At 35.5% G+C, this 11,219-nt stretch overlaps 1 protein-coding gene and 1 long non-coding RNA gene across 3 annotated transcripts; both read left to right on the plus strand.

The window, feature by feature from the left end:
• The first annotated feature begins 903 nt into the window (after nt 1-903).
• Nucleotides 904-3,496, plus strand: LOC128615328 (uncharacterized). Its single transcript, XR_008387182.1, has 3 exons — nt 904-1,017; nt 2,224-2,419; nt 2,589-3,496. It is a non-coding gene; the product is annotated as an uncharacterized LOC128615328 (long non-coding RNA).
• Nucleotides 3,497-5,963: 2,467 nt separating this feature from the next.
• On the plus strand, nt 5,964-9,693 carry LOC128615320 (GTPase IMAP family member 4). Of its 2 annotated transcripts, none has more exons than XM_053637294.1 (4): nt 5,964-6,076; nt 7,640-7,754; nt 7,862-8,626; nt 8,744-9,693. In XM_053637294.1, exons 2-4 carry the CDS (start codon nt 7,724-7,726, stop codon nt 9,040-9,042), a joined length of 1,095 nt encoding a protein of 364 aa, XP_053493269.1. In that variant the 5' UTR covers nt 5,964-6,076; nt 7,640-7,723; the 3' UTR covers nt 9,043-9,693. The 2 variants fall into 2 exon arrangements, with proteins under 2 accessions (XP_053493269.1, XP_053493270.1); XM_053637295.1 differs by having other exon boundaries at nt 7,666-7,754.
• Nucleotides 9,694-11,219: the final 1,526 nt, after the last annotated feature.

The raw sequence follows: 11,219 nt of genomic DNA on the forward strand, positions 1-11,219 counted from the left end.
GGTGGGACACTGACCATTACAAAGGGTTGACACTGAAGTCAGCTTCCAGAAATGTGTTTATAAACGTCTCCTTACAGAAAACCTTTATTATAAGATTTAGTTTGTTAATATTATGTTGTCATATTATGTGGAGAGGCTGCCATACAAGTCCCTGTCAATGAAGTGTCACTGACTGAGTGTCATGGGGAAACCCGGAAGCGTGCTCACACTTTGAGCTCACGCGTCGGGTTTCAGAGCGCACCACGTGCTCCAGCGCAAGGGGAAATTGTGAAATTTAACATTAATAAAGACATCAAACTAAATTATGTTGAAAGGCTATCACATGATTTATATATCATATAAAGTCTATAGTCTATAGTCTACTATCTGGTGAATTTTTACAGTAACAGTCTCAGTAATAGTCAGCTGAGAGTCAACACCATACAGTCATCCATCATTCAGTCTAGGAGCTCACTTTGAGACGATTTAGACGTATCTTAAACTGCTTTCAGGGTAATATAATTAAGCAAGGTTGACAGTTTTCAGCAAAACATTCACCCCATCTCAAATACCACACAAAACCCCTTTCATTCTTATTTTTCTTATAATTATTTTTAGACTGTAATGATTAAGATAGAAAAGCCTTTTTAAAATAAACACTTAGGATTAAAAAAAAACAAAAAAACAGGGATACTCAGTGAAACTACTTCATATACATAATTTCCCATTTTCCAATTTCAAGATGGAAAGATACCAAACTGTGCTAAGCAGAAGTGATTCTGGTTTGACTGATCTTAAACACTCACTGCCTTCAGCTACAGAGTAACGTTTAGTTTGGTTTACTTTTATGCTAATAGAGGAAGTTAAGAGATTGTCACTCTTTAGGACCTGGAGGAGAAACACATGGAGGAAGTCCCCCTGATATCTATCTGAAAAACCTAGAAGCCACAAGAAGAAGTGCTCTGTACTTTATTATGCACAAACATATAAGCACCGATAACCTACATATAGACTGAGAAGATTTCACGGCATTGCAAGGTATTCTTTCTTCTTCAAATACACACTGAATCAGCATGCATTAGAAACCCAAACCTGATTATAATCTGAGGTACAGTTTGCATTGGTTTAGTTGATTATTTTGAGCAGCAACACTTTATGACTCAGCATGTCTTTTGTTAAGACAGGAAGTTGCAGGAAGTGTTTCAACATGCATGGAAATAAGTGTATTAGAAGTGCGTATTAAAGTGCTTCTCTGCTTTGTCTTTTCTTCTTCTTCTTCTTCTTATAATTATTATTATTAGCCTTGTGTGTGAAATAACTGTATCTCCTCATACTGCTTTCAACTACAACCATGAAAGTTTCAGTTTATGCTGAATTGGGTTTCTTGTGGGGTTTTTTGTGCTGAAATTTCTTATAATGGTTTAATAGGTGAAAATCATTAAAAAAAAAAACACTTTTACAAAAATGTAAAAATATAAATAAAAAAATAAAAAATTCAAAACCCTGAATTTTTAGAAATGGAGCATTTCAGAACCTGACCTCTTCCTACAGCAGTGCATAAACAGCTTTAAACTAATCTCTACTGCATTTTCTCTAAGCTGTTTTCCAAAAAATTATGACAGAAAGTACTGTAGCATTGCTTTTAAGAATTTGAACCTGAACGAAAAACATACACTATATGGCCAAAAGTATGTGGACACCTGACCATAACACCCATATGAGTGTCTTTCTGAAACTGTTGCCACAAAGAATGTCATTTTCTAGACTGTCTTTGCATGCTGAAACTGAAGCATGAACATTTCCTTTCACTGGAACCAAAAGCGCCTAAACCTTGTTCTCTTGTGGCTGAATGAGTCATTAATCCCTGCAGCCACGTGCCATAATCTAGTGGAAAGCCTTCTCAGAAGAGTGGAGGATATTGTAGTAGCAAATGATGGACTTAAAATTAATGCCCATGGTTTTGGAATGGGATGTTCAGTACTCAAGTGTCCACATACTTTTGGCATCTAGTGTATACAGATTTATGACAAGGACTACTATAAAAATAGAAAATAAATATTAGTGGTCTGTTCCCATGAATAGTCCAGAGCTCTCAACTTCCATCTGCATTTAGTGGGTGGTGAAAATATCAGTCACACTGACTTTAATGGCTTTCAAAGCATTTCTGTTGTGCAGGACCATGCGCTTGTTCAATAATATCCCCAGTCCTCCGTGTGTTTTTATCTTTCTCTCATTTTACACAAGATCATGCGAACTTCTGGTCTCAATGCACGCGTTCTGAAGGAGAACCCAGCAGCAGGTGGAAAAACGAGTGCAGATGTGCAGGAGCAGGATAAACGGCTGCTTCAGAAAAGTGGGAATGAATCAGTTCAGAAGGTCAAAGGAGATGAAGACATGTCTAGGCACAGAACTGAAAGTTTCCTTGGAAAACGTCCTAATAGTAAGTGGAATTTTACTGTACAAATGTATAGTATAAGACGTGAAGCATAGGTATGTTAAATGGTGAAGCATAGGTATGTTAGACGTATAAATTCAATTCCGAGTGTACTGAAGTGTATACATTTTCCAATTTTATAGCTGCTGTGTTTTATGTGTCTTCATATTTCCAGTGAAAAAAGAAAACAGGGATTCTGCTGACTTGAAGGATGCAGAGACTCGGACGCATCAGGATATTTTACTGAACGGGAAAAAATGATCATTTATAGCTGCATTTGTGTAAAAGATGGAAAACAAAACAAATCCCACAAAAATGATAAAATATTTATAAAGTTAGTTAAGCTGGGCTTTCCATAACACAAAGTGTTTTGAGTCCCAGTAATACAAATGATTTAATCTGGTCACTACGAGTATTTCCCCCAGATCTTATGCTGCTATTTGAATATGCTGCTCAATATGCTGCTATTGTTTTGCACTACAAAACAATATAAAAGTTATACGTGAAAATTTGATAAGTTCTGCTGATAGTTTCTTCCATTCGGATCTGTTATTTCATCCATTATTTTTTTTTTTCTTACCATTCTTACTCCTAGCTGTCCCCAAGTTTATATTAACCACTGCTGATCTGTTGATTTCCAATCTTTTCATGTAAGATTATCCGTTCATTCTCTGATACAACCTTGCCTTTAAAAACTGTGCAGTATGCTTAATATATAAATTAAGCATATTACTGTTAATAATATTCAATGGCAATTTTATTTCTTATGGTGCATAATACAGTTGTATATGCTATAATTGGGTGGGAGGGGGGAGCTGGGTAAGTTTATTATTTTCTTTTTCTTTCCTCTTATTTTTTTAGAACAGAGTTTGGTGTTTAGCCTCTGTTTTCCTACATTTCACTTTTGCACATAAAAAGTTAGTTCTTACTGTATGTAAATGTGCAAAATGTTTACTTAAGGCACTGTGCAGCTCAGCCAGCTGTATCAGTGTTTATCCTGTACTGTAACCTTGGGCTGCTAGTGGTTGGAATTACCACTTTTGTATTTTTTTCTGATTTTATGAATAAAATTATGTGATTTAATTTGTCTGTTTACTCGTTTTAATAGATTTTGCCTTCGTAATAACTAACAGAAATTATACTAAGGACTAAAACACGGCTTGTGTGCAAATGGCAAACAATAACTGACACACCAGTGTGCCAGAAATCTTTCTACATTTTATCTTTGTATGTTCATGATACAGACTCTAGGCTTAGTGGTTAGTGGTTAGCACGTTAGCACATTCGCCTCACACCTCCAGGGTCGGGGGTTCGATTCCCGCCGGGGCCATGTGTGTGCGGAGTTTGCATGTTCTCCCCGTGCTGCGGGGGTTTCCTCCGGGTACTCCGGTTTCCTCCCCCAGTGCAAAGACATGCGTGGTAGGTTGATTGGCATGTCCAAATTGTCCGCAGTGTATGAATGGGTGTGTGAATGTGTATGTGAGTGTGCCCTGCGACGGATTGGCACCCTGTCCAGGGTGTACCCCTCCTTGTGCCCGATGCTCCCTGGGATAGGCTCCAGGTTCCCTGTGACCCTGAAAAGGATAAAGTGGTATAGAAGATGGATGGATGGATTTTGTTTATTTCATTTTTGCTTATCCAGTTGGAGCTGGTGATTCTTGAAATTTGTACTTTGGTGTAACATCCTCACATTTCACAACATTCAAATAAGGAACAGAGTATCCTTAAATGTAAAGTAAAAATCACTGGACTTTCAGATTCTTTTCACTGCCATCATATAACCATGGCAACTACATTCTTGCCGCATTCCACATTTCTCTAACCTTGTAGGTTCTTTTGAGTATAGCAAATGGAATTAGAGCAAAGGGGGGATAAATAAAGATATACACTAGGTGGCAGAAGGTCTCTTTTTCCATGTGAACTTAATAGTCCTCCACATGTTACATGATCACTTTTACAAGTTTGAACACACCTTTGACACAACTGGTTTGTCCAGTCATATCAGTGCATGGACTGTTTTATTCTTCATGAATCCATTACCTACAGTACTGCGCAAAAGTCCTATGCACCCTATTTTTTTTAGTTCAAACTTTGTTATAGATTTTTATTTTATGACTTCTACATTATCGAGTCAGTACAAAAACATTTTAGATTCCCAAACCCTAGTTTTCCGGTACAAAATTAAATGTTACAACAAAATGTTTGTATGTCAGTAAAGAAGGCAATATATTATGTAAGAGACACTTTTCACACAAAAAAAAACCATAATGAAGGCTGCTGGGTTTTGCTGCAAAAATAAGAAGCATGTGCAAAAGTCAAAGTCTCCAGAAAAACTGGTTCTGCAAGATGCTCAGTAAAACTTACAGCTCATTTCCTTATATAACTACACAAATTGTACTGGATACTACTAATAAAATCTTTTGAAGCAAATGATCGTCACACCAAATATCGGCTCGGTTTCATTTATTACTGTTTACTGCTCTTTAAAGTATTTTTTTTTTTCATTTCATTATTTTGAAGGCATCTTTGCTCTACAACATTTCTCTGCACGTGCCTATGACTATTGCAAAGTACTGTGTGAGATTTACATGCACATCAGCTTGCTTCCTGCTGCTCACTATTGAAGCTGATTGCACATGGCAAAGTCAGAATCCACAATACAAACACACTCTGTGTTTTATTCCTTATTTAACTTTTAAGTAAAAACAAAGTAACACTTAATTCATTAGTAATAAGTTACTATGTGTTTCAGTTTACACAGTAACATCTCACTCATTATTAATGTGTTTCACTTTACTACAAAATTTGTCATCATGTTAGCCAAATGATGCTCATAACACATTTATTGCCTATATATTAAGGTGACGTGAAGTAATATTCAATATTCATTTATTATTTATTATGTATATAATTTGAGCTGTCACAATGCTGTTATTAAAGCTGTGAAAACCATTTAAAACTTACATTGAGAAAACTTCCTGCTTAGACGCTGCTTCATCACTTATTAACTATGAAACATGATTATAAATTGTTACCGACAATCAATTATTTACAGATTTCTATTGCTGCTTCTCTTGCTGCTGAGTGAATCACTCTCAAAAGAAATGTATGTGTGGAGTTAAGTATCTTTAGCTTAGGTTTATATAAACAACTGTACAAACAGTAACATATTAGACCGAACATATTAACAGAAACCTGGGAATTGTTTTGTAGTTAGAGCTGCTGTTATAGGAAATTAATCACCTTCTGTCTAAGCAATAGCACTGTGGTATAGATGCATTTTAAACAAAGAAATAAATACAATAATATTCTTATGTAAGGACATGTATACAGTATTTTGTTGGGCAAATATATAGTTGTACACAATATTTCATACGGATTATGATAACATATTTTAAGAAGTATTATAATCCAGCCCACAGGCCTAGACAGGTGAGCAATCACTGTGTGAACTAAGGTAAACTTTACACTACTGTAAAGTCGTATGATCCAACGTCATCATTTTGTGCAACAGACACTCTGGTATGTTAGTGAAAAGTATACGCCCTCTGAGGCCTGGTAGAGAACCGCGCTTACCGGAAGCTGTATCATCTGTACAGATCAGTACAACCTACAACTGTACAGTCAATAATAACCTACGTGACAATAGATCATAAAAATAATGTAAGTCATTTCTTCTCTTCTCTTCTCTTTTACTTATGTAACACAATATAGTTATTTCTTGATTAAATATCAAGGTATACAGTTCATAAATCAAGTTTCTAGTTTCAGTTTGCATGTATGATAGCATTAGCAATAGCATTTCTTTGCGTAGTTATGCTAGAAGTTACAAAACAAATATTTCAAGCTAAAACTAGTTTCGTTTAAAACTTAAGAACACAAGAACTTCTATTAGACTGCTGGAAAAGCAGCCCAGGTTACTGAGAGTATCTCAACTGTGCAAGAATATTAGACAGGTTCGCAGTTTTAATGTGTTTACTATTGATCTAAAATGGGATGTAATAAAATAAGGAGCAATGAGGAAAAAAACACGGTGGTGCATTGCTATTATAAAAATGTTACCTGTAGGCTCATATGATGGAATAAACTTTCTTTGTGTATTAATGTGAACAACAGTGCCTATTTGTTGTTGTTTTTTAAAATAAATATAGTAGGAGTTTAAGCAATTAAACAATTATATAGCTATTAAGTAGCAATCCCTGACAAATGACAGCTAGAAATCCATTTTATGTTGTAGCTCTTTTCATTATACTCTGTCTACTAATACTACTAATACTAATACTGTGTACTCTGTACACTTGTGTGTAAGTGTAGAGTGTACAGTGGCTTGTATTCACCACCCTTGTACTCTTCCCATGTTTATAGTGTTACAAACTGAAACTGGATGAAATGGATTTAATTTGGATGTTATATTATGATTCTATAAACAATAACCCAAAATATTGACATAATATAGTTGTAGTTTGCTAAATTATGAACAAAATATAGTTGAAAAATTATTTACAAATAAAAATGTAAGCATTCGCCCCATCGCTGTGGAAACCGATATATTAGTCCTGGTGCAACCAATGGATATCTGAAGTCACACTGTTAGTTCAATGAAGTTGAGAACACCATTTCCACAGTGAAGCATGGTGTTAGTAGTATGATGTTAAGCATTACTCTTGGCTGATTCTCTGACTAATGTCCTCCTTACATGGTCACTGACTTTTGGGGGACAGTCTGCTCTAGGCAGTCATGGCAGTACCATATGATTTCCATTATATAATTATAATGAATGCAGTAGTGTCCTGTCAGATGTTTTGGATATTTTTTCTAAGCAAATCTTCACTGATACTTTTCCAAAACTTTGTCCTGGTTATGTTTTTTTAGCTCCTTAATCTTCATGATGATATTTGGGGTATGTTCCATATGTCATACTCCATTCAACTCATTATGTGACTTTGGATGGCAAACTCCCCCAAACTCAGCTCTCACTCCACCCACCAAACCCCCCCACTCACACACTTCAATATTATGAGCTATTGTGTGTTAGGTCATGACATGAAGTCCCAGTTAAGTTTATTTCAGCTCCAGGTTGTAACACTACAATAAGTGGAAAAGATAAACAGGGTGAACAGGTGTTCTGTCAACTAATTTGTATACGTTGGAATTCTTCATAATTGTCCTAGTTACATTTGGGCTGACTTGCTGTGTTTTGTTTCTATTCAACAATTCCTTCAACAGTTCTCAAATAATAATATTTCTGACAGAAATTCAAAGTGAAAGGTTCATGGCAGCTGGATAAATTTCAACAGCTTTAATACAGCCATGGCAAGTGGATTCTCACCAACACCTCCAGGTTAGATATCTATCAAAATATTTTGTTTCTCTTGTCCATAAGGATATTTGCACATCGAGACAAAGTGTATCATCCATAATGTCTGTTGTTTTTTTGTCTTACTGAAGGAGGTCCACCTATTCTGTCAGACCTCAGGATTGTACTGCTGGGAAAAGCTGGAGCTGGAAAGAACAAAGTAGCCAGAGTCATCCTGGGAGACATAAAGCTGAATGAAGAGAGTGAAGAGTGCTTTTTATATGAAGGTGAACAGGCAGGAAGGAGGACCTGCATAGTGAACACACCAGGATGGGACCGAGTTTCTACGGAGTGCACTACAACGAAAATTAAAAATGAAATCGCCCGAAGTGTGACACTTTGTCCTCCAGGTCCCCATGCTCTGATTCTGGTGTTTCCTGTAAACACTGGTGACGTTCCATCTGTAAATGAGTTTAAATCAGCAAGTCATCACATAGAGCTGCTCTCTGAGAGAGTCTGGAATCACACTATAGTGCTTTTCTTGTGTGATGGAGATGTGGAGGGATCCACAATCACAGAACACATTCATAAAGCAGAAAATCTTCTGGAAAAGTGCAGAGGCAGACATTATGTTATGCGGGACAGTGAATCTGAAACCCAGGTCCATGGACTCCTTAATGAGATAGACAGCATGGTGCAAGAAAATCTGGGTGATTTCTTCCTGCCACAGGTTTACTATGAAGTGATACAGAGCAAATTGACACAGGATGTCACTGAGTTGAAAAAGCATTATGAGGACAGAGAGGAAAAGCTGAAACAAGGATACCAGAAAAGACTTAGTGTGTATAAACAACAGGTTGAGGAAGAAACTTTACTTAAGCAGAGACGTGGAAGTATCCAGGGAACTCGTCCCTCTTGTAAGTATAATTCTCTCAATTATAAGACCATTATATTATGTTTTATATACATAAAATTTTCCCTGTATTTCACTGGTCCAGTTCAGCTGATTTTCTTGTCTGTTTAAATTTTTGCAGTCAGTAAAGATGAAAACCAGCCAGTGGATATTGATACCATCAAGAGCAAGTATCGGGATGAGCTTCAGGCACTTGCAAATCATTACTTCAAACCTATGTGCCTGCTGGTGTTGGCTGTGATTGGCGCTCTTATCGGATCAGTGGTTGGATCTAATTATGGAGTGGTGGGCGCTGGTGTTGGGATCATCATTGGAATCATAGTAACAGTTCCATTGGCTTTATGGCTGATTAATGCTGCAAGCCTAGCACGACAGAGTTCAACTCTTCTGGAAGAAAAAAAATCGGAACACACTGATTAACCCCTTCAACTGTGAGATATAAAATTGCGTGCAAAAACTGTATACCATTAGGACAAAATGGAGGTGCCCAAAAGAGGGAATAAAACATAAGGGGCATTTGTAGAAAAAATAAAATCAATGATGTGGTGTGAAGCAGCCCAATGCGAAGCACCGTTCCTGTTATGACTCCAAAGTCCTTTAATTTTTAATTATCAAAGGATTTTGATATGTGGAGAATGACATGTGGAGAGAGTTGTCACATGCAGAGAGCGACCAGCACTTGCCAGATATTCCTGCAGCTCCTTTAATGTTGCTGTAGGTCTCTTGGCATCCTCACTGATATGTTTTCTTCTTGTCCTTTTGTCTATTTTGGAGGGACAGAAATATATGTATATATCTTTATATATAAACTTGAATATAATGAATAGCATATATAGACATTTATGCACCCGTAATCTTTCATGACTCATTTTGATGACTCATTCACTCTGTTTTTAATATTTAAATTTGTTTTCGTACAATAAACTTTGTTAAGACATATTTATGTTGTGTTTTTTCAAGGTTGCTTTAACTTTTTTTGCTCTCTTTTCCAAACTACTACATGCCCTGTGAACCTTTCTGGCAAGATTTCTAGAAAAGAAAAAAAAAAAACTAAAACAAAACAAAACAATACATAAAAAAAATAACAGTGCACCTCTTGTTCACATCTGCATTTGTTTCTTATTAGTCTACCAATATGTAAAAAAATAAATAAATAATAATAAAAAATTAATAAAATTAAAAAAAAACAAAAGGAAGAAAAAAAAGAAAGGTTTAAAAGTATGGCACAAAATGTAAATGTCTATATTTATCATTACAATTTTAATAACTATTCATTTGTCACTTAAATTAAAACAACAACAAAAAAAATTCACAAGGAAAAAAGTATGCAGTTGCATTACAGAAGTGATGATAGCCTCAAAATAGTGCACATTTGTGAACCTTCATATAAATTATTTTAAACATTTCAAACATTTCCACAGCAGAGATACCTTTTTTTTTTTGTACTATTCACTTGCAATTTATTTTGAATATGTATTAAACAAATGTGCTGCAATCAACACAACATAGAGTTGTAATGGCTTGTAGGGAGTAGTGAAGTTCACAGAGTCTCTCTAGACAAATTCACCAGTGACATCTAGGGGACAGATTTGGGAGCAGCACAAACTGAAAGTACACACACTGCATTAAATTTCTGAGCAAATCAATGGGCATTTAAATTAAATTTAAACTATAAATATAAAATAAGATTCTTTAAAATGTACAGTATTCCACTGTAAAACATGTTTACAGTAAAGTACTGTAATATCTTAGTATAAAATAACACATAATCCAGTGCATTTACTCATTTGGCCGATGCTTTTAAAAGACAGAGACTTACAACTGATGCAGGATACATCTGAGCTGAAGGTTAAGGATCTTGCTCATGACCCAACCATGGCAGACTGGCAGGGCTGGGATTCAAACCTACAATCTTCTGATGTGTGACCCAAAGCCTTAACCACTGAATTACCACAACTAGCTAGACTAGCTTGCACTGATTCAACCACTTCTACCAATGAATTAACTCGCACTGACTTGAATCAATATTTTATACTATGTAAGAAATTATAATACTTTGCTGTAAACATATTTGACATTTGTTTACTGTCCATTTTTACAGAACTTTACTTGTGTTTACTAATCCTGTTGCCAGCAAAATACTGTAAAAATGGTGCCCTGGCCCTACCTCAGTAAAATGTTTCAATTTGCTGGAGCAAGCAAATATCGTATAAAATGTCATGTCTCCTTCTAATTTAAACAAACAAAATAACTTTTTAAGGTTAATATTATACTGGCTAGTTAGCTTGTTTCTTTGCTAATGCCAGAGTAGACTGGTTTTGACTTCATAACTGACTAGGGAGCAATCCAAATTCTAGCTATTGTTAAATGTTAGTTATTTACATATTCGACTTCTGATTAATTCATTATCAGCCTACATCCATACAGAGACTGAATTATGTTTTTTGTTGTTGTTGTTGTTTTGTTTTAATTAGTAATAAAAGTTACTTTTCAAATGAAAACATCACAAAAACGGAATTTCATCAGTTTAAAACATTTACCACTTACATTTACATGTACTTGAGTGCTTTAAAAATTATTATATATATATATATATA

This window comes from Ictalurus furcatus, chromosome 12, assembly GCF_023375685.1.
Source record: "Ictalurus furcatus strain D&B chromosome 12, Billie_1.0, whole genome shotgun sequence".
NCBI classification, from domain to species: Eukaryota; Metazoa; Chordata; class Actinopteri; order Siluriformes; family Ictaluridae; genus Ictalurus; species Ictalurus furcatus.

What these genes read in the sequence shown, in the direction of transcription:
- LOC128615320 (XM_053637294.1), top strand. Translation starts at nt 7,724, where the DNA reads ATGGCAAGTGGATTCTCACCAACACCTCCAG. An exon ending in ATTCTCACCAACACCTCCAG is followed by an intron (nt 7,755 to 7,861) that starts GTTAGATATCTA and finishes GTCTTACTGAAG; the next exon opens with GAGGTCCACCTATTCTGTCA. An exon ending in CCAGGGAACTCGTCCCTCTT is followed by an intron (nt 8,627 to 8,743) that starts GTAAGTATAATT and finishes AAATTTTTGCAG; the next exon opens with TCAGTAAAGATGAAAACCAG.